This window comes from Oncorhynchus kisutch, linkage group LG4 (assembly GCF_002021735.2).
Source record: "Oncorhynchus kisutch isolate 150728-3 linkage group LG4, Okis_V2, whole genome shotgun sequence".
NCBI classification, from domain to species: Eukaryota; Metazoa; Chordata; class Actinopteri; order Salmoniformes; family Salmonidae; genus Oncorhynchus; species Oncorhynchus kisutch.
The window spans coordinates 28,588,869-28,612,780 of NC_034177.2; the positions used below are offsets into that span (position 1 = coordinate 28,588,869).

General features: G+C 40.7%; 2 protein-coding genes and 1 long non-coding RNA gene across 9 annotated transcripts in view; 2 read left to right on the forward strand and 1 right to left on the reverse strand.

The window, feature by feature from the left end:
- mef2aa (myocyte enhancer factor 2aa) overlaps window positions 1-11,762 on the forward strand; it is a 114,814-nt gene extending 103,052 nt beyond the window's left edge. For 4 of the 7 annotated variants that reach the window (XM_020480710.2, XM_020480711.2, XM_020480714.2 and 1 more), the window contains 5 exons: window positions 2,096-2,280; window positions 4,207-4,230; window positions 7,296-7,419; window positions 7,576-7,699; window positions 7,889-11,762. In XM_020480710.2, coding sequence (XP_020336299.1) covers window positions 2,096-2,280; window positions 4,207-4,230; window positions 7,296-7,419; window positions 7,576-7,699; window positions 7,889-8,246 — 815 coding nt within the window. In that variant the 3' untranslated portion in view covers window positions 8,247-11,762. The remainder of the gene's footprint in view (window positions 1-2,095; window positions 2,281-4,206; window positions 4,231-7,295; window positions 7,420-7,575; window positions 7,700-7,888) is intronic. The other 3 variants (XM_020480716.1, XM_031822764.1, XM_020480715.2) reach the window with 1 other exon arrangement.
- LOC116373981 (uncharacterized) lies at window positions 1,896-17,451 on the reverse strand. Its single transcript, XR_004209699.1, has 4 exons — window positions 17,380-17,451; window positions 7,906-8,233; window positions 7,552-7,692; window positions 1,896-2,635 (listed from the first exon to the last, which is right to left on the reverse strand). It is a non-coding gene; the product is annotated as an uncharacterized LOC116373981 (long non-coding RNA).
- A 77-nt stretch (window positions 17,452-17,528) lies between these two features.
- The window catches only part of mctp2a (multiple C2 domains, transmembrane 2a), a 42,832-nt gene continuing 36,448 nt past the window's right edge, over window positions 17,529-23,912 (forward strand). Inside the window, exons 1-6 of the mRNA XM_020480717.2 lie at window positions 17,529-17,642; window positions 18,869-19,065; window positions 19,279-19,597; window positions 19,733-19,957; window positions 20,847-20,906; window positions 21,010-21,106. Coding sequence (XP_020336306.1) covers window positions 18,911-19,065; window positions 19,279-19,597; window positions 19,733-19,957; window positions 20,847-20,906; window positions 21,010-21,106 — 856 coding nt within the window. The 5' untranslated portion in view covers window positions 17,529-17,642; window positions 18,869-18,910. The remainder of the gene's footprint in view (window positions 17,643-18,868; window positions 19,066-19,278; window positions 19,598-19,732; window positions 19,958-20,846; window positions 20,907-21,009; window positions 21,107-23,912) is intronic.

Below are 23,912 nucleotides of genomic sequence, written 5' to 3' on the forward strand. Positions count from 1 at the left end.
AGTGGGCGGTGTTAATTACTTACAACAAAAAGTATATTTATTTACCCAAACAGAAACTAAACATCATTGTACATGTCCTGGGGTCATTCACTGAGGATTTGATGGCAGAAGAACCATTCTGGTTCAGATAACACACAGAAAACAAATCCACAAATATGATTCTGCCAAAAGGCTTGGCTCCATTCTTGTGATCATTTTCTCATTTTAAAATGAACTGTGAGGTAAAAATAGTTGTTTCTATCTTGTAACAGTGCCCCATTTAGAAACCATTTAAAGGTCTAAAAGGGATGCTGGCACTAATTACATTTAAGTATTTTCTTCGTCAGCAATTTTTAGGCCTGGTCATCTGTACAAATGTACACTACAGTTATTCTTCATGTTGCTTTTGTGCACAACTGGCTTTAGTCCATGTCAAATTAGCTTCAAGGAGCATGTTTCTCCTCCCAGTTAGGCCCTAGTTACTGCCTACACATCCACGTTTGTGCTACAAAACATATTCATTTTGGACGGATTCCTTACGATGATATCATAGCTTCTGATCATTATCAGAGAGCTGTGTTGCTGCACCTTTTACAGTCATATCAAGCAAGATAGGACCCTCCCCCTCCCAAACTCCAGCCCAGATATTGCCTCACTTGATTTTGCTCGCCCACTCCCACAATGGTTTCTGAGTAGAGCCGAGAAGAGAAGAAACCTCTGTGTGGAAATCCACAACCAGAGTTTGCCTTTCAGAAAATAATAGATCTTTCTTAGAAATAAATAATTCTGATTTGCACTGACTTTCCAATAGTGAAGATACTTTCTTTGCAGCGGTTGTTGACCAACGGTTGTTGACCCAGATGGTACTCGTCCTCCAATGGACCTATGCTTATGTTAACGTATTGGATGTTTTGCCATAAGCAATAGCAGTGTCTGCTATTTATAGGGTTTGGGTCATTTACATGGCTAATTATATGCGTGCACCTTTTGCAGCATTCACTTCCAGTATAAGATGAAAGCGAGTGCTGGGAGCTATAGTAGTTTGCATTGCGTATGTTGTTGATTCAGCTGTGAGATACCATTGTATGTCTCATAACTGTTTATTTGGCCATGTATTGTGGTGTTTCTTATCTGTAGCTAGAGAGGTGATTGTTCCATTATTTCACAGAGCGAGGTCCTGCTTATTCTGCAGCTGGCTTGTGTTTCACTAGGCTCTATACAACACAATGGAGTACTCAGTTACTTGTTGAATTGTGTCACTGATCTCTTGATGAAATAATAGATAGCATAGATTCTTTCATCCCTCTGTTTCAAATAAAACAAATTACTATCTGTAATCTTTCAAAAAGCTGAATAATGGATCAAAACAAGTTAGAAACTGCTATTGAATTTGCTTATACTCTCACGTTGATACCATAGGATTTCATTGATTTCATTGCATATATACCTCACATCAGTTCTATTCCATATATGCATGGTGTGACCTGCACTGTAATGGTCCTTCTCCTGATCAGCTCTGAGATGGTGTCATTGCCCTGTGCTTTCTTTCACTTTGTTTTAGAGCTGCTGCCACAGGAAATGACTCTGGGTGGGGGGTAAACCAGCCTTATGACTCATTCTTCTGTAAATCTACCATTAGAGTAAAACAAAGAAATTACATTTCACACAAATGTATAAAGTACCACGAATACAGTACTATGAGTACATAGTTTTGCGTAGCCAGACATAGTATTCCCATATTGTCACTTTAAAAAAGTAACAATCTGTTACTTGTGTTTTACCCAACTGTAATGGCATGCTATTCCCACCTTAAACAGCAGTCACAGTACATTTGTTAAGTGAATTGCTCCTCATCCCAGGATACAAGGAGTTGACTTTGATATCGTCACTCACAGCAAGAATGAAAGGCTCATCAATTCTGAAATGGACATTTTATTTTGGTAAATGTGCAGGATAATTATCAGAGTCTATTAAAACTTCCCAGAGGGTTGGGAACACTTAACGTTGCATGCCGTAGCAAGCTATGCAGCTTTAAATGGTTGGAGATTTGGCAGATGCCTGTTGTTGTGGTGGCTCACAGTCCCGTGATGGCTTTTGTCCCTGTGTGTCTCTCCAGGGAGTAGCTTTGTCAACTCCAGGGGCTCTCCGGGACTCCTGGGCACACCCAGCGGGAACAGCCTGGGGAAAGTCATGCCCACCAAGTCTCCACCGCCCCCTGGAGTGAACATGGGGATGGGAAACCGCAAGCCAGACCTGAGAGTGGTGATCCCCCCATCCAGCAAAGGCATGATGCCTCCACTGGTGAGTAGTCTACAGTCCCCACTCCTCACTGCACATGAGCAGACTGTAGGAACACTATGTATCTCTGTCCTAGGGCTGGCTTAGATTCTGGCTTAGAAGCATTCTCCTTTCCCCTCACATGTGTGCAACAGAGGGAGTTTCATTTTCCCTACACAGGATCGTGACGGTATCATTGTGGTATAGCGTGCCATGCTGGAAATGTTTTGGCGCAGGAGACAATGTCATGAGGATATCAGTGCTGTCTGAGGACCCCTTTCTTCCTGGTGGGACTGGTTGACGTGCAGCTTAGATTCACTTCCATCAACAGCAATCAGCAAGTGGCATTCGTTCTCATGCTGCATTTTTATTTGATCACCTACAGGAGCAAGATTCTGAACAGTGCCAAGAACACAAACAGCACTATAGCTAGTTGGTCTATATTTCTAAGGCCCAGTCACTCAATTATTCATATTGAAATGATAGGCCCTCTCTAATTATTATAATGAAGGTGCAGAGCACCGGAGGCTCCACTAGACTGTCTCATCAATCTAAATGAGAAGAAAGTGAAAGAGGAAAAAAGTGTTCCGAAATTGGCCAGTAATAGACTCTTTCCAACCTGCATGTTGCTGGAGCTCTCAGCAACGGGAGTTCCTCCAAGACACAGAGGTGTTGTTTGGATCAGGGGTGCCCGTAGCTTGGGCACCCGTGATCCATCCACCAGCCTGGAGCAGGGGATCAACATGTGTATGGTACTGTTACCATGCCAGCATCTGGAAGTGGTAGAGCTCCATACGTCACAAAGATAAAGCATTATTTTAGATATAACTGGTAGAATGGTTCAGACAGAGAGAATTTAGAAGGCCTGAATGTGTCAGTAGTATTGAGACGAAAGGGAGGGCCTGCTCTGCTCTGTCAGTGTAAACGCAACATTACAGATAGGTTAAGGCTTTGGGGGCTGGCAGGTCTGCAGACAGCCTGTCATTAGGCCATAATGGTATTAAATTAATCACATCTCAGTGTGACAGAGTGGGGATGAAGGCTTAATCAGGGGCCCAGTGTGAGCCAGATAATATCTTGTCGCCCTTGTCGTGTCTTCCTGATGCTATTGATTGAGTGTGGTATTAAGACAGTCCTGGCCAGGGCACAGGGAAGTTGGAAGAGGGGCTTCCAGTTAGTCTCTTGTGTAGCAGAACAGTAGCCCTCAGATACAGAGAGACCCCAGTAATCCCTAGGTGAAACAAACATGCACAATATGCAGGCTTAGTAGTACTGTATCAATATATTACATTGACTGGTACCTCGTTGACTACTTTACATGAGCTACAAAGATTTGTTTTTTCATGAGTTGACCTAACTAGTCAGTTTTAGTTTCTTGAACACAGTTTTTTTGAAAGTGGAGAGCCTTCCAAATGAGTCACGTTAGAGCCTCAGGATTGATGAAGTAATTAGATTGACATAGTTATGTATTGATGCATGAGAGGCTAAGAACTTATGTGAGGTTAAGTCCAAGTGTGTTTGCTGACTTAAACTCTTCACCTTAGAGTTGATCCATTTCGGTTTTACATCAGTAACCTTCTGAGTAGGGAATAGTGGTGGATCCAAAATCATAGGTCAAACTCAGAAATGGTCACATAAACAATGCTAAAGTGTTATAACATGGTCATTTAGCAGACTCTTCTATCCAAAGTATTTCAGGGAAGTTCATGAGTCCACAAAGAAATTGATTGACATTACATTTGACAAGGAGGGTTTTGAAAGGTAACATGAATAGCAGAGGACAGAGTGAATTTGTAAGTCTAGAGGTCAGGCACGTCTAGATGACTTTTAGTTGTGGAATACAATCAGGCAATTAGGACTTTGGATTTCAACATGAAAAGGGTGACTGTAGAAGCCATCCTGACCTTCTCTTGTAACCATGCCTCTCTTCTTCTCTTCTGTTGAGAGCAGTCAGAGGAAGAGGAAATGGATTTGGTGAGTTTTAAGAAATGCCTGAGAAAAATGGCTGAATGAGCACACTTTAAATCGTAACAACAGAAAGAGGCATATAGATCAGTAACACCTGTTCAGGAGTGACAGCTGTACTTGAACTGTAGATTTGAATAACTTGAACTGGGTTTATTGAATTGATTTGATTGAATGCATTTTATTTTTATAAAGACTAAATTGAGAAATGAACAGTAGCATCAGTGTGTCACTGCATGTTTTAGGCCTGGCCTGTTAAAGATGCCTCAACCTGTCTAATGTGCTGTGCACTGCCACTCCCATGTGTTGTTCAGGGAATGCCAGACATTCTGCTGGGTTTGTGTGTGTTTCTGTTTGTTTGCGAGTGAGCACACAATGCACATGTTCACAAGAACTATCAGACAGGTCCTACATCAATCTTGTGTCTGGTTACTTCAAGAAAGTAGTTTGGACAGACATCAAATATTATTTAGTCAAACGAAAGGTTTCGTAATATCACAAAAATTCCAAAGTAACTTCCCAAGAAGAGATTTCCCAATTTTCTAATTGGGAGGGGCAGATTACTTCATTGTGGATTAAGTCTCTGAAGAAGTTTGTTTTTGATGTCACCTCGTTGGAGAGAATAGGAGCAGCGGATATTTATCAAACTGTCATGATGCAATATTGCCTCAAATGTAACCTTCAGCTGCACTATATTACAAGGATATGCCTTATGTGTTTGCTACACTTATTGAGTAAATGATTGATGTTATTCCCACCCAGATCCCAAACAGTCCTGCTGCTCATGCTAAATGTCATTTTGCCTCTATCAGGTGCGAGCAAATACAGTGCATTCGGAAAGTATTCAGACCCCTTGACTTTTTCTACAATTTGTTATGTTACAGCCTTATTCTAAATTTTATGAAATTCTTTTTTTCTTAATAAATGTACACACAATACCCTATAATGACAAGGCAAAAACAGGTTTTTAGGAATGTTTGCAAATTTATAAAAAATGTCAAACAGAAATATTGCATTTACATAAGTATTCAGACCCTTTACTCAGTGCTTTGTTGAAGCACCTTTGGCAGTGATTACAGCCTCGAGACTTCTTGGGTATGACGCTACAAGCTTGGCACAGCTGTATTTGGGTAGTTTCTCCCATTGTTCTCTGCAGATCCTCTAAAACTCTGTCAGGTTGGATGGGGAGCATCGCTGCAGAGCTATTTTCAGGTCTCTCCAGAGATTTTCGATCGGGTTCAAGTCTGGGCTCTGGCTGGGACACTCAAGGACATTCAGAGACTTCCCCCGAAGCCACTGTGTTGTCTTGGCTGTGTGCCTAGGGTTGTTGTCCTGTTGGAAGGTGAACCTTCGCCCCCAGCCTGAGCGCTCTGGACCATGTTTTCATCAAGGATCTCTCTGTACTTTGCTCCATTAATCTTCCCCTCGAACCTGATTAGTCTCCCAGTCCCTGCCTCTGAAAAACATCCCCACAGTATGATGCTGCCACCATCATGCTTTACCGTATGGATGGTACCAGGTTTCCTCCAGATGTGACGCTTGTCATTCAGGCCAAAGAGTTCAATCTTGGTTTCATCAGAGCAGAGAATCTTTCCCTTTAGGTGCCTTTTGACAAACTCCAAACGGGCTGTCATGTGCCTTTTACTGAGGAGTGGCTTCTCTGGCCACTATATGATGGAGGCCACTGTGTTCTTGGGCACCTTCATTACTGTAGACATTTTTTGGTACCCTTCCCCAGATCTGTGTCTCGACACAATCCTGTCTCAGAGCTCTACGGACAATTCCTTCGACCTCATTGCTAGGTTTTTGCTCTTACATGCACTGTTACCTGTGGGACCTTATGTAGACAGGTGTGTGCCTTTCTAAATCATGTCCAATCAAGTTAATATAGTACAGGTGGACTCCAATGAAGTTGTAGAAACATCTCAAGGATGATCAATGGAAACAGGATGCACCTGAGCTACATTTTGAGTCTCATAGCAAAGGGTCTGTTTTTTTATTTTGAATGCATTTGCAAAAATGTCAAAAACCTGTTTTCACTTTATCATTATGGGGTAGTGTGTGTAGATTGATGAAACATTTTTATTCAACCCATTTTAGAATAAGGCTGTAACGTAACAAAATGTGGAAAAAGGGAAGTCGTCTGAATACTTTCCGAATGCACTGTATGTCTCACTTTTAGATCAGAACAAACAAGTGTAGCATTCAAAGTTGATAGAGGTACATAATGGACAGAATGTTATAACCTCAGAAGATTTGAATAAAGCATGCATAGATCTATACATTGTGGGAAATGAGTTCAGTGTGAGTGTGTGGGCCTGGTGAGTGTAGTAGGCTGCCTCAGAGCTTTTGTGGTCCCGTTGCTGCCTTATGAAGGCACTGCGTTGTGTGTGACTGTGTGCGTAGGACAGCATGCCAGCCACTGCAGCCAGGATTGCGGTTTTAAAAGGAGTTAATAGTAGCTACTGTATATTATCCAAATGTAGGACCCATCTCTTTTTGTATCAGGCTTAAGAAATCTGCCATCTGTAATCGACTTGAGTGCTGAAGAGCATTTGCCTTAAGCTTGTAAGGAAAATTGAATATGAAAAAGATTGCATATCAGCACCAATCCCACTATTGTATATGGTAAAACAATATCATACTTCAAACTATATTCCCTTATCCATAATCCCTACATTGAATAACTGTTAAGAGATTCATCCACAAACAACAGCCCTCTTCTCAATATTGGACAAACACATGCAATGTCTTTACTTAATGGGATTGAGTTTTATGCTTATTGTGCATATTGTCAAGCCGTTGTCATATAACAAGCCTCAATATGTTATCTGGATTGTAGCTACATGTGACATGAAGCTACAATGCCCCCTCTTGGTGGAAAGTAGTATCACAACACATTTGTCCACTGTCACAATAATAATGGTCTTTATCAAGTTACTACTTAAAAACATATCAAATGTAATTTATCACAACTGACATTTTGTATAATTTGGGTTCACTACAGTAAGGCCTATAGGGCCATACTGTTGCTTTTTTCCAATACATCTGTGTTTTCCTGGTTTTGTTTGCAGAACACCCAAAGGCTAAGCAGCTCCCAGTCCCAGCCACTGGCCACCCCAGTAGTGTCTGTCACCACACCCAGCCTGCCCCCTCAAGGCCTGGTCTACTCAGGCATGCCCACCGCTTACAACACCGGTGAGTCTACCCCTCTGTCCCCTGCCACAGCTGCCTCAGCCCTGCCTGCCTGGCTGTTACTGATTGGTCTGGTCTCCTCTGGTGAGAGGTGTTGCTGCAGTAACAGTGGGAGGGGGATTGTGTGTAACTCACTGTTCTCTGGTGCTGTTGTTGCAGAGTACTCCCTGAGCAGTGCAGAGATCTCCTCCCTACAGGGCTTCGGCTCTCCAGGGCTCTCTCTGGGCTCCATGTCGGCATGGCAACAACATCAACTGGGCCAGGCAGCTCTCAGTTCTTTGGTGTGAGTAACACATTAGCAAACACACACACACATACACATTAAGAAACCCACACATGACCACACATTATATACACATTCAAACTACATAGCTTGTGCTCCTTTAAATATCCCTTTTCCAACCACCACTCCAAGAACCTGATCTATGTCACTTTCCAAATGGCCACTGAGCCCGTGCTGTTTCTCTCACAGGGGTGGTGGTCACCTACCTCAGGGCTCCAACCTCTCCATCAACACCAGCCAAAACATCAATATCAAGTCAGAACCCATCTCCCCTCCTCGGGAGCGCGTCACCCCCTCTGGCTTCCACCAGCAGCAGCAACAGCAGCGGCATCAGCAGCAGCAGGCGTCCAGCCGGCAGGACCTGGGCCGCTCGCCAGTGGACAGCCTCAGCTCCTCCTGCAGCTCATACGATGGCAGCGACCGCGAGGACCACCGGCCAGACTTCCACACCTCCTCCATGGGGCTGGGCAGACCCCCGGCCGGCACCGAGGACAACAGGGCGAGCCCTTCTGTCAAGCGCATGCGCATGGACACCTGGGTGACATAGAGCCACATGATCAAGCCTCCAGTCACCAGCTAGTCAGAGGGAGGGAGGGGGTAGACTTGGGGGAGAGATGGATTGGGTAGGAAAGGTCCTTATAGTTATCATTATAATATTATTATTTAACTCCATTTCATTTTGTAAGAAGGAGAATGGCAAATACAATTAAAGGACATATCTAAATTAAATACGTCTCACATGAATAAGAAGAGCATTCAAGTAGTTGGACTGAATTATGTACACAAACAGATGTTATCAGGTACTGGGTGCAATCAACATTATGTTTGCAGGAGTCCGATGTTCAAAAAAAAAAAAGCAAATGAAACAATCTAGTTTATTGTAGTCACTGGTCTAGTCTGGCACTTACTTGTAGTTGCTGTTTTTGCTGTTGTGGTTGCAAGTTGCAAACAATCAAAGAAAGTCAGAGTGTTGCCTACTGGCTGAGGGCCCCTGCTTGTGGCGTCCACTGTTCGAGCGCAAGTTTCCAACATGATGGTGTAACCGCATACACCTTTAATCTCATACAATGTTGACTCAATTTGTCTCTTCTATTAAGTTATTACATCAAATCGATGTGAAATCTCATTTTAAAACAAAATCGACCTCAGAGACACTACAACATAGTAATTTGAAAGAGGAAGAATTTTTCTCGTGGGGTTTGAGACAGGAAAAGCTATCATGTATGGGAAGGACATGGCTCAGAGTCATGTGATTTAGTTCTAAAAGAGAGGAAAAGTATATTGCAATAATAACATATTCATTTTATAATCTGATATGGGAAATGAAGATAATGGGAAATCGTCCAGTTGAACTGGTAGCATAGTAACAGTAAGAAATATTCTCATTGCTCCAACAATTCATTGGTAATGTAAGCCAAAGCTGTACTGTATGTTTATTTGTTATTTTGTAGCTATGTTTTCCCAGCAATTCTCTCAAAAACAACTGTTCATCTTAGTTATGTTTTTACTGTGCTCTGTTACAACCAATACGAAGACATGCAAGCCAGATCTTGAATCAATATCTAAAGCCATGAACACTTGATGTTCTGTTTGTAAAATTCTAAATTTGAGCCAAATGTTTTCTTTTGTTATGTAAATAGCAACTTTAATATTTATCACCTTGGTGTTAAGTACGTATGTATTGTACCATCACCAGATTCAAGAAAAAGGTATATTTTTGTGGATTACTGCCATGTTTACCCAGCGAGATCCTTATTAAGTAGAGTATTCACTGGTTAATATTTACTATTTTGTTAATTATACTGTGCTTTCTTTAAAATTTTGTTATTACTGTTTTAAAATCAGTGGATTTATTTCCAGAGTAGTTTTTTGGGTCATTTTCCCTTTAATAGTGGTGAATATCTGTCCCTAGGAAATTGTAATAACAGTGCTGTGAGGTTAAAGTTCCTGTATACCGTATGTTGTGAAGGAAAATCGCAATGCTAAGGATAACATGGTTCCTTCTATTGTGTTAACTATTTACCTGCAGCTGCTGGATACTCTGCCAACTTTCAAACCCAAGGTCCCGTCTCAGCATTGAAAAACCGCCCATTGTGATTGTGCTTAGCTCAATCGAAAGATATCTCATTTCATGAACCATGCCAATAAACCTATTTATGGTTAATTAAATTATCCATCGATAGATCACTCTGGTGAATTTTTTCACATTGAGTAAACTAAGTTACAAACGTTGTAAATATCATAGCCTAAATGTACATCTCAATCATGATGTATAAAATGTATCCATTTTATAAATCGGCACAGTAAAATATCCTTTCTAAATGCCCCATCACTAGTAGGAAATGAATAATCCAGAAATCATGATGTCATAAACAGGGTGTAGTACTGGTGAGGGGAAACAGCCATTTTCTGTTTCATTGTTGTATGTTTGCCTGTGTGAGCATATCAGACCATGCAGAGGCATGTAGGTCATTGTCTGTTACAGGTGGCCCTGGTTTCATTATACCCAATCCTCACAGTGGCTAAGTGTCAAAGAATTCAGCAGCTAAAACGTAGTAGAGACAATGCAACTGAATTGACTTGATCTCACACTGCTGGATTGCACACATTTGTATGAGAATTGTGTTGTACAAAAGGAGTCTCTCTTTATATTTGCTATATTTTCCCTTGTGTGTTTCTTCTCCATGCCCACCTCCACCCCTTTCATTTGATCCATAGCAGTTGGCCATAAGCCAATAGTGATCTATGTAGTTTACAACTCATACTCTGTCCAGATGGGACCCCAACAAAATGTGACTTGAAGGGTCCAGTCTACTATTAGATGTTATTGCAAGTCCCATATAGTCACCCTCAGTACTAGAATGAAGATTTGCGGATATGATGAAGTAGGAACTATGTGCTTAGGGCCTACAGGGCCTGAGCAGATGAAAATATGACTGTTAACCTTTAGTCCTTAAGTGCCACTGTGTGAGGGAGCTTGATAGGCAGTTGCACATCAATTTGAAATCATGTAAACCTTTTTGAACACATTGTTTTCCACAGTCTTGATCAATTCAGAAATATTTTAGAGATGCATAAGAAACACAACATAACTTATTAATATCAAATTTAACACTTCAGGTTACAGAATAGCAATAAAACCATTACACTATTCTTAAAAGGCAGTAGCAGTCTTTTTTTTAATAACTTCATCACACAATTACATGCACACTTTAGCACTTGGTAGGATATCAGGGAATTTTTCTAGGTTCACTCTTTATATGCACGGTTAGAAAATAGCCTTTATCCCAAAGAATTACTCATGTTATACATCAAGAAAAGCCTCACAAAGCTCCAAACTTGCACCCCTACAGCTAAAGGAGCTGACATACATTACAGTACATAGACTGGATAATCTTGCCCACCCTGCACTCCCCTGAAATCAGATTCACACAAGGAATGTATTGAGAATGTAAAGGGATAGACTTGCTTTTTTGGTCTATGTGCTGTGTAAAAATATGCACAACTATTGAATGTGAAAGAACAGGATTTAAGGAGACAACAGAACTTTGTTTGAAGTACTTTCTTCACTTTGCTTTGCGAGAGTAAGCCTACAATGCTTTGCTTTATGGCTTTTACAAAACAGAACTATGTGTTTGGTAATTGTTGTAGTTAATAGTTCACTTAAAGAAGCTGTTTGCGGTTTGGATGCTCAAACCGTTTGGCGGCACAAGCTGGACTTTGTTGCCATGAATGAAACAAACTGTTTCAAAATCAAGAGAGAATTTTAAGTTAATCTGCATTTTATTTCCCTTGAATGTGTTGTTTTATCTTCATTATACAATAAATATTCTAGTGAACTTTTTATTGAATGACTAAGATACCAAGCTAGAGATTGTTGTACAAATTTGTATTCTACATTCACTAAAAGTAAAACTATTGGCTTTTACTGTGTATTTTAGGTTCTCTCACTCATCCTGTATAAAATGAAGTAAACAACTCTCTTACCTAGATTTTGTCCCCCTGTGAAGTCCCCAACAATAGAGACTGTCAGCTTTATTAAACACCTCAATGTATGCTTAAACACTAACTCTATGTGCCTTCATATGGGAGTGGGAGTGATGGAGAGGAAAGTGTCCTAATTAATTATTTACAAGCATCATTTAATGTTCACAAAAGGTCAGCACAAGTTGGCTTTCATAATACAGAAGTGCAGGAAGTGCGTTTTCAAACCGAATAGTTCACATTGTCATTGATCTTTTTGGAAAACCTTCATTCAGACACTACAGGCTATTAAACATTGAGTAAACACCTTAAAAACACCTGCTCTTTCCATGACATAGACTGACCAGGTGACAGCTATGATTTTTTATTGATGTCACTTGTTAAATCCACTTCAAGGGGAGGAGATGGGTTAACGAAGGATTTGAGACAATTGAGAAATGGATTGTGGGTGTTTGGGCAAGACAAAATATTTAAGTGCCTTTGAACTGGGTATGGTAGCAGGTGCCAGGCGTACTGGTTTGTGACAAGAACTGCAAACATTGTAGTCAACATGAGCCAGCATCCCTGTGGAACGCTCAACACCCTGTACAGTCCATGCCCTGACAAATTGAGGCTGTTCCGAAGGCAAAGGTGGGGGTTCAACTCAATATTAGGAAGGTGTCCTAATGTTTCGTATACGCCGTGTACACACAGGCAGGAATGTTGAACTACAGTTGTGCAGTACCAATGCTTACTGGCAGGTGGATGTGAAAAATATTCTAGAACTCCTGCATAGCCTGACCATAATCAATACACTTTTTAGCCATCATATGCTAACATGAATACTACCAGTAAAATAGGAGGACCCTACTGTCAGTGTGTGTGTGAAGCATAAATAGTCAAACGGAATCAGGTGAAACATGCTGTTGTATATTTACAGGTTTTGGGCTAGAAGGTAAGCTGGGTCCACAAGACGTTGATGAACTCTGTCCTATGTAGACTTTCAAAATAATAATAATCGAAATAGCCAATAACTGAAGTTATGACTGGCTTCTGCAGAGTGCCTCCAAACTAGGCAGATCGCCTATAACTGCACAGGTAGGCTATTTCATCAATAATATGTAATCCTATAATCAATATTTCTCTAAAGCCAATATACCAAATAGCCAATACATTTCACAATATCAGGATATACCCTGTAAAATCACAAGCATTCAATGAATAAAGATATTAGGAAAACACCCCACAACATAGCATCTGATCAGTCCAAAATCCGTCCACAAACCATCTGAAAGGTGAGTAGCCCAAAGGCCGGCAGATGGCCATATTGAGTCGTTTTATCTTACCAGCCAAAGTTAATGTTAGTAACTGGCTATAGATTAATATCCCCCGTGAACCGGTTCGTAAATTCAGCATTCTCCATTCAGGCTGCAAAGGCGTCGATTTCCTCCTTAATTCGATTTAATGGCGAGAAGGCAGAAGAAAACTTGGAAAATATGCATCGATTTTTATGAAACACCATTTTCCACCACAGAGTACGAGTGTATAGGCAGCTGTATAAATTCCTTTTCGACGATAAGATGAAATGACTCAATATCACCATCTGCCAGCCTTTTGGCTAGAAAGTGAGTTGGCAGCAGGTCGGTGATACAATGCAGTGGTGTAAAGTGCTTAATTAAAAGCACTTTAAAGTACTACTTAAGTATTTTACTTCACTACATTCCTATAGAAAATATTGTACTTTTTACTCCATACATTTTCCCTGACAAACAAAAGTAATTGTTACATTTTGAATGCTTAGCAGGACCGGAAAATTGTGAAATTTACACACTTAAAATAAAATAAAATAAATATATTAATAAATATAGGACAAAACATAACGACAAGAGACAACACTACATAAATAGAGACCTAAGACAACAACATAGCAAGGCAGCAACACATGACAACACAGCATGGTAGCAACAGAAAATGGTAGCGGAACAAAACATAGTACAAACATTATTGGGCATAGACAACAGCAAGAAGATAGAGACAACAATACATCACACAAAGCAGCCACAACTGTCAGTAAGTGTCCATGATTGAGTCTTTGAATGAAGAAATTGAGATAAAACAGTCCAGTTTGAGTGTTTGTTGCAGCTCATTCCAGTTGCTAGCTGCCACAAACTGAAAAGTGCATGACGTGTCTCCTCTCTAATGCCCAGGAATCTCAGATTCCAACTCCCATTGGAATGTTCTGCAAGTGTTATGTCAAAATGCATTCGTTATTCTCCAAATATGATGTTTAGCTGAGCAACCATCTTCATTTATTACCGTTTGGCCAGTATGTACTTCCAAAAAAGGTATGAATAAAATGTACAAGCAATCAAAAAAAATGTATCTTCGGCACTTTCAATGTATTGCGCTGTTGTAGACTTCGGACGTAAGAGTGTAGAAGGCAACTCTAATGAGTGCATTTTGACCCTTGAATGGACCAATGGCACTTGAAAGCGCTGTGTTACAGGCCATCTTTCATGGGTCTACTAATCTCTGCCCTCTAACAGCGTATATACCTCTAGTGCTCCACTAGTGCATGTTTTTGGGGTTCAGTGTTCTGGGTCACTTGTGCATGGTACTGGAAGAGGTCCAGTGTGCATGTGTAAAGTAACCAGGCAGGATTTTGGACTGTTTGAGATAGAGGGCAAAAGGCCACCTGCAACAGGGGCTTGCCCACTCTGGGCCCCAAGTCCTCGCTTTTAACTGGTTGCCAAGCTGGGGCTTCTTTCATGTGTGCCTGAGCTCTAAGACATTGGCAAATATTGAACAAGGCTTGGTCCAGACTCAAATGCATCGGTTGTCACAGAGTCACCGCTGTTATGCAGAGAAGATCAGTGTGTGAGCATCGCTAGGCCTGTTGTATTAACATCCGTGTGTGGACAAAGCTATTGTTGATTCTCAGCAAACATAAATGCTCACTTTTGATGAGCTTAGGCTTTACCATGTTGCACTGTAAACAAACGGAGATGAATGAAAGAAACAGAGCCTGGATATGTTATCTACAGACAAGTGATGCAGTGATTGGGTGTTAGTGTTGGAGATCAGTAGTAGTAGATCACAGCCATAGCCTGCATTCTTTACTCAGATTTCATGACTCAGAATCCATCTGTATCATATTGTTTGCCCAATATAAATATGAACACCAAAGCATTCCTGTGTATGTACTTTCCTCTTCATTTCTGAATGTAAAAATGTTAGACATACTGTACAGTAACTCATCTTTTGGGACCATTAGTGACCTACTGTTCCTTTGTTTTGAAGCACTTCCATAACTTGAGGATTTCCGTGTCCACACTGTAGGCCTGTTTGTTTGCTCAACGAATGATCTCTATTTATTTAAAGTGGAGAATGATCGTCATTGTGCCTTTACCTTTGTAAATGGCCTGTGAAGAATAGTAACGACTAGCCCAACCATTTACTCTGTGTAGGCGTGTAGGCGAGCCTACCGTTACGTCTTAAGATTGTTACGTTCCCTAATAAGAAACCCAAAATATCACTCCTCAAAAGAAAAAGGTAACTAACAAATGACGCACTGACAACCAGAAGGAAACAGGTGGGTTTTTAAAATGTGTTCTGAAAGTCATCCATGGGGGTTCCTGGGTGCTGGGAAAGCAACCTCGAGTAGGATCTTAAACACCATGGATGCACACTCGCTTTGCTGGATATCAGACAAACTAAAGGAAAAGAAAACCCACAACAGGTAAGGGAGTGCAAATGAAACAGGTGAGACAAGATAAAAAGGCTTGGTTTCACAACTTAGAGGGAGTGCTAAACAGCAGTCATTCAACAGCTCTCATGCCAACTAGAGCATTGGGTCTGCAGCTCTTAAATATCATCTCTGCCAGCACCGGTGAAACTAACAACTGACTAACGAGGGGCCAGGTGCAACACATCCTGACCAACGAAGATGACTCCAGTCAGTGCACGTCCACACCCAAATATAACCAACCTCGAAATTGAAAACCAAAGCCTGTAACAAGGTCCAAGGACCTTATGTTATTTTCAGAGGTAGACTTGCTCTGGCAGCCAAAACAGCCATCTAAATGTGACTCGATTATCAATTTCAATATGGTTCTAGAAACATAAAGCCCTTTACTTTCATTCCACTTCAAAATCATTTCACAAATGCAAAACATGCACTTCCTGTACACTAGTGGATGCTCCTCAAAGGAGGAAGAGATGACCATCCTACTCAGTGAATTTCAGAAGAAAAATAAATAGTGAAACATAAAAAATTTAAAAAATGTCAAACTATACTAAATATATCCACGTCACCAAAAAAACGGATTAAAAACACACTTTTGCAATGAAGGTCTATAGTAGCTCAACAGCGCTCTCTAGGTTAGCTCCATGGTGTGGCCAAAGGACAGCTATTTTCTGTCCTCTGGGTACATAGACTTCAATACAAAACCTAGGAGGCTCATGGTTCTCACTCCGTTCTATAGACTTACACAGTAATTGAGACGACTTCCGGAGGACGTCCTCCAACCCATCAGAGCTCTTGCAGCATGAACTGACATGTTGTCCATCCAATCAAAGGATCAGACAATAAATCTAGTACTGAAAGTATAACCTACAGCTAGCTAGCACTACAGTGCATAAGGTGTTTTGAGTAGTTAACTCAAAGAGAGAAAGACCATAGCTGAACAGTTTTGAACAAATACATTTGTTAAATTTTTTTGGGAGAAGCAGCAGAGATAGCTAGCTATATTTTGTTGTATTTCTTCGTTTACCTTTCACATGCTAGTGCAGATAATTTAGTATACTCAGTAACCGGACACCAACAGAGATTAATGCTATTTTGTGTGCTCGAACAACCGAAAGAACCCTCACCGAAGTCCAAAACAAACTAATTATTCTGAACTGTTTTGGCTCGGAAGAATGCGGATGCTTTTAGCAGCACAAACTAGCAATTCCCCATCTTCACTAGCATACAGATTATAGCTAAAGAACTAGTGGAGGAATGTACATAGGCACATACCTTAAAGGTTATAGAAATAATACCTTGTGGTAAATAAGAACTCATGTGTAAGCAGTTACAACAAATTACAAATCTCTATACATATACAAATTGCTGGACATGAGGCTGCCACGTGCAAATCAATTGGCTAGTAAAAATACCAACTCGGTGTGCTAAAGTAAAAAAACGACATAACACAAAATGCATTATGATAAGGTACTTAGTGTTGCATGAACACAAACTTGTACAAAGTTATTGTAAGTAAGGAAATAACAAATGCAATGTTGGCACCAGCGTAAAATTCCCTGCTGCTTTCAAGGGGTTAGGGCAGGTTCTGACCGCAGAATATGCACGTTTCTGCATATGCAGAAACAGGTGAGTGACGTAGCACCCAAAATGGCAGGGAATATTGTACGCTAACCCTAACCCTATAAAGGTGTGTAATAATTTAACCTTTTGTTTTTTTGAAAACGATGCCTTGCTGGTATGAAAGATACACTCCTTATGTTTCCAAAACGGTACCACAAGCAATGTGTGTTCACACTCAGACCGAATGTCAGAGCTCTTCACAAAAATTCCCCGGTAAGAAGATACCTTCATCGATATGTGCTAAAGGTAGTTTGCATCTATGAATGGGGTAAGTAAAGACATAGAAGCCTGTTCACCACTTAAACCTGCTGTTGGTGGACAGGAAGCATTACCTTGTGATGAAACTCACCTGGTTGGGCCATGAACATTAAAAGGGTGGAACTGGTGTGGCCTGTTTGGCGTTGTTGTTTCTCTCCACCAATTGTCAAACCTGTCTTGAAGCATGAGCATGTATTTATAAGTTCCTTCACAAGTGACTTCCTCATTTTCACCATACTGTTGTCTGATGACTGTCAACTCACTAACTCTCTGGAAGTTTCAAACAACATACTTGGAACATATTTATATTTATTTTCTGTAAGGTCGTGAAGCAGCGGTGTACTGTCTAAACAGGTATGTGGATGTTTTTCATATTTAATTATGTAATATGATGATAATTTGTTAAAGGCCCAATGCAGCCGGTTTTATATAAATATCAAATTATTTCTGAGTATTAAGTACATTCCTGTACAGCTTTTCATTAAAATTGTAAAAAAGAAACAAAAGCAAAAAATAATTTATCAAGTCAGAGTTTTGCTAGGAGTCATCTGAGTGGGGAGGGGAAACCTGAAAACTAGCTGTTATTGGCTTGGAACTGTTATTGGTTTGGAACTTACTTTGTTATTGGTCTATTAACTTATTTACCGCCTGGTGATGTCACCCGGCAAGCCGAAAGTCCACTCATGCAAAACCTGCTGATTAGAAGGTCCTGTGTAGATTGTATTTTCAACCAGCAACTATCAGGAAAAGACAATGATCAAATTGTTTCACACTTTTACAGTGTTCGTTTCATGAACAGTTGTACAGTAGGATACAAAAAACTGAATTTTGACTGCACTGGGCCTTTAACAATCTCTATAGGATACGCTATGAACGACATTTCTTTGATGAGAACCCAGAAATGTGCATACACATCTTAAGATGGTCATACCATGATTCTATTTGATTTTGCATTTTAGGACCCCTTTAGGTAAAAAAAATATATATTTCTAAATTATTTGACAAAATCTAGCATTTGGTCTTTACAACTATAGCCCATAGAAACACATTCAATAACAAATGCATAAATGTCAAAAAAGACCGTTAGAAAATTAATCACAAGGAATAATGTTTTGAAGTGTCTGTCCTATATCTAGGACATATAATAAAGCCCAGGAAATATATATATTTACACATATTTAACCCCTTATTTTTGTTGCCATAAACTATCTCCATACTTCCATTAATTTGTTGGGTTACCTTCAGATGACTCCCGTGACACTTGTGGGGGTCGTAAAGCAAAACGGAGAACACCATCGTGAGAGTCTCCCCTTTTCACAGTGTAGCCCAGACCATTCGGACAATACATATGTTTTCATGAGAAAACTGAGTTTCCGGATCGGATGCTCGGCCATCTTCCACCACAGATGCGGAAGGCTGACATATGTGGATGCGGGGGATTGAAACACAGTCCATCCCAAAAATATTTCTAGCTTAAACTGATGGATTTTGATGGGGATTTTTGCTATTATATTACTTAGATTGACCAACGGGTGTCAAGGATGAACCAATAATGCTGTCATTTTATCTTGTCTTTGCAGTCTCTGTGTGAAAGGTGTAGCCTGTGCTCTGCATCTCTCAGCATGGGCCCCAAGAAGAAAAGTGTCTGGGAGAACCTGCGTGAGAAGACCAAGACCCAGTTTAACAACATAAAGAAGAAGACAACCCCGGGGAAGCTGGATGAGAAAAAGCCCAAGCCCCTGCATTATAGACTCAGTATGTCAGTGCCGGACTTGAGGTTTGTTCAGGAAGCTAAATCCTCTGCAGTAGAAAGTGCATTCCCCACAGCCTCGGACGCCATCTTATTTGGTAGCTCCTCAGGTTCAAGTGATAACACCTCTTTTATCTCAGTCCCTCTATCCATGGACGGGCTGACTGCAACTGATGCAGGCCCCTCAGGTAGAAAGACTGTGTATGATTTCAAAGATAACATGAATGTGTCTGTTTCTAGAATGAGTGCACCTGTGGAGACACAAACTCTCTATGATGAATCAGAAGAGGAGGACATGGCAACCTTTATGGGCAGAATCCACATGCCATCAGACAAATGGAACACACCTGCAGAGAGATCAACTTCTTCTGCTTCTTCTACTTCAGCAGAAAGAGTAAAAATACCAGCGGACAGAGGGAACCCACCCGTACCTACCCCGAAATCAAATGCTCCAAATATACATGTGTGCACAACAAGATTGACTTCATCAGTGGAGGGAATTAATGTTTCTACAGAAAGATTGCTCTTCTCTGAAGACAGAGTGGCCGCTAGGGACCGAGTGAGTACATCTGCTGAAAGATTTGCTTCTTCTGTCTCTGACCAAACAAACCTAGTTACAGAGAGACTGTCTGCTTCTAGTGAGGGAGGGAAACAACCAGCAGAAGTGAAATGGTCTTTTCCTCCAAATCCACAGGACAGATTGAACATCCCTCCAGATAGATGGTCTCTGCCAGTGAACAGGGCGGACAGGATGGGCACCCCTGCTGACAGTATGGACGGTTCTGCGTGTGGAACCCCATTAGAGAAAGAACCCTACATGTTCTGGCCCACTGACTCTGAGGACTTGGATATGCCAGAGCCCCCCGTATCCACATACATCAGAGACATCTTCTGCAGGGAGCTTCAGGAAGACATTGAGGTCAGATGACACACTAATATTGAACTTTATCATACCCTCCACAGATATAGTTATAGGCCTAGTGCACACAGTGTAAAGTCAAAATACGGACTAAAATACAGTTTTCACACACATTTTCATATAAAATAAATGTATCTACAGAATGTCACAGTAACACAGGATACTTTAGTGACCATAAGACAGTATGTTTGACGTAGTGTATTTTCACTGTGGTCTCATTAGCATGAACATTTGCAAGCTCTCTTTTCACATTCAAATAATGTGGACTGGTTTTTCACACTCTTGAGCTGTTATGCCTGCTCTCTGCCTCAAGGTTTTCTATGATCAGTCTCTAGATCTGTTACAATAGAATTGCGTAAAGTCATGGATTGTGCTTAAGATAATGCTTCAGTGGTTCTTTGTCAGAAATGTAACCTTTATTTAACTAGGCAAGTCAGTCAAGAACCAATTCTTATTTACAATGACGGCCTACCCAGGCCAAACCCGGACGACGCTGGGCCAATTGTGTGCCGCACTATGGGACTCCCAATCACGGTCAGATGTGATCCAGCCTGGATTCGAACCAGGGACTGTAGTAACACCTCTAGCACTGAGATGCAGTGCCTTAGACCGCTGTGTCACTCGGAAGCCCGATATGATGTCAAATAGAAGCAAATATTTTTTTGAAGCTTTTGTGTAGACCTAAAGTCACTTCCAATGTATTATCTGTGGACCTGTGTAATTGATGTTTGCTATGCATGGCCGGAAACTTGCTGATCTAACTAGTTGCAGTCACAATTATAGTAAGTTCAACGTTGGTCAAGAATGACAACCGAACATTATAACATGTAACTCTGTTCCATACTTTGTAGAATGTCTTTTTGATATGCTTACATTCTTTCTCCCGTAGTTACCCAACGAGCACAATGACTTCTATGCCCAGCCCTTGCAGGATCAAGCAGGCAACAATGTGAGTACTGGACTTGGACATTCAGACACTGTTAATGATAATGGTCAACACTAAGGCTGTAGACTATAGAGCATCATATTAATGTGATTCCTTTCATTGACAGGCTATGGCAGCAGGGAGCCAACCTGGTCCTATTCAGAAGTACCTCCTCACTGTCAACCTGAAGGAGGGCAGGAACCTGGTCATCAGAGACCGTCACGGTAAGTGGAAGAAAAGTACCTGGAACTTCTGGAGGTCTACAAATGGATGAATGTAATCTCGGAGACATGCTGGATATATTGATATATACAGTTGAAGTCAGAAGTTTACATACACCTTAGCCAAATACATTTAAACTCAGTTTTTCTGAGTTTAATCCTAGTAAACATTTTTTGTCTTAGGTCAGTTAGAATCAACACTTTGTTTTAAGAATGTGAAATGTCAGATTAATAGAAGAGAATGATTTCTTTCTTTCATCACATTCCCAGTAGGTCAGAAGTTTACATACACTCAACTAGTATTTGGTAGCCTTTAAATTGTTTAACTTGGGTCAAACGTTTCGGGTAGCCTTCCACAAGCTTCCCACAATAAGTTGGGTGAATTTTAGCCAATGCCTCCTGACAGAGTTGCTGTAACTGAGTTTGTAGGCCTCCTTGCTCGCACACGCTTTTTCAGTTCTGCCCACAAATATTCTATAGGATTGAGGTCAGGGCTTTGTGTTGGCCACTCCAATAACGTGACTTTATTGTCCTTAAGCCATTTTGCCACAACTTTGGAAGTATGCTTGGAGTCATTGTCCATTTGGAAGACCCATTTGCGACCAAGCTCTAACTTCCTGACGGATGTCTTGAGATGTTCGTTCAATGTAGTCACACAATTTTTCTTCCTCATGACGCCATCTATTTTGTGAAGTACACCAGTCACTCCTGCAGCAAAGCACCCCCACAACACGATGCTGCCACCCACAGTTGGGATGGTGTTCTTTGGCTTGCAAGCCTCTCCCTTTTCCTCCAAACATAGTGATGGTCTTTATGGCCATTGTTTCATCAGACCAGAGGACATTTCTCCAAAAAGTACGATCTTTGTTCCCATGTGCAGTTGCAGTCTGGCTTTTTTATGGCGGTTTTGCAACAGTGGCTTCTTCCTTGCTGAGTGGCCTTTCAGGTTATGTCGATATAAGACTCGTTTTACTGTGGATATAGATACTTTGTACCTGTTCCTCCAGCATCTTCACAAGGTCCTTTGCTGTTGTTCTGGGATTGATTTGCACTTTTCGCACCAAAGTACGTTAATCTCTAGGAGACAGAACGCGTCTCCTTCCCAAGCTGTATGATGGCTGTGTGGTTCCATGGTGTTTATACTTGTGTACCATTATTTGTACACATGAACGTGGCACCATCAGGCATTTGGAAATTGCTCCCAATGATGAACCAGACTTTGTGGAGGTTTACCATTTTTTTCTGAGGTGTTGGCTGATTTCTTTTGATTTTCCCATGATGTCAAGCAAAGAGGCACTGAGTTTGAAGGTAGGCCTTGAAATACATCCACAGCTACACCTTCAAATGGCTCACATTATGTCAATTAGCCTATCAGAAGCTTCTAAAGCCATGACATAATTTTCTGGAATTTTCCAAGCTGTTTAAAAGGCACAGTCAACTTAGTGTATGTAAACTTCTGATCGACTGGAATTGTCATACAGTGAAATAATCTGTCTGTAAACAAGTTTTAATGACTCCAACATAAGTGTATGTAAACTTCGACTTCAACTGTACATACAACTTGAGGAGGAGTATATTATGCTGCGTCAGATGATGAAAAAGCAGTTCATCATATTTACTTTGCTGATCTTAAAAAACTATCGTGGAAGCAAATACTGTACAAAGGGCACCTACCTGTGTCGAATGTATTTTTGACAGTGATTACAGCATGCTGTTCTTGTTCATCGTTATTTTCACCTGCATAAAGACATATGTTCATATCACAATAGCTGCCCTAAACAGTATGTTTTCACTGTTTTAGACCAACTGAAGCAGAGCAATTGAGATTATACACTACCGTTCAAAAGTCACTTAGAAATGTCCTTGTTTTTGATAGAAAAGCATATTTTTGTCCATTTAAAAGAACATCAAATTGATCAGAAATACAGTGTAGACATTGTTAATGTTGTAAATGAATATTGTAGCTGGAAACTACAGAGTTTTTAATGGAATATCTACATAGGTGTACAGAGGACTTGTGAGCTATCTGTTTCTCAAACTAGACACTCTAATGTACTTGTAGTCTTGCTCAGTTGTCTACTGGGGCCTCCCACTCCTCTTTCTATTCTGGTTAGCGCCAGTTTGCGCTGTTCTGTGAAGGGAGTTGTACACAGCGTTGTACGAGATCTTCAGTTTCTTGGCAATTTCTCGCATGGAATAGCCTTAATTTCTCCAAACAAGAATAGACTGATGAGTTTCAGAAGAAAGTTTTTGCTTCTGGCCATTTTGAGCCTGTAATCGAACTCACAAATGCTGATGCTCCAGATACTCAACTCCAGATATTCAACAAAAAGGCAAGTTTTATCGCTTCTTTAATTAGAACAACAGTTTTCAGCTGTGCTAACATAATTGCAAAAGGGTTTTCTAATGATCAATTATTGGGCCTCTTTACTCCTACGTAGATATTCCATTAGAAATCAGTTGTTTCCAGCTACAATATTCATTTACAACATTAACAATGTCTACACTTTATTTCTGATCAATTTGACGTTATTTTAATGGACAAAAATGTTGCTTTTCATTAAAAAAAAACTAAGTTACCCCAAACTTTTGAACAGTAGTGTATATTTGGTGAAACTGTCCCTCAAATTGTTTGCTTTACTATGGTAATTTCCAATAGAAACTGTGTTCCACTTTCGATCAACATTAATCCCGCCCTGACTTTCAGGGTGTGTCTCATACACACAGAAGTCAAACAGGGGGAAATGGTGTGGTCTACAGTATGTGTAGGCCTACTGACAATGCTTTTGATCAATGCTACTGTTTACAA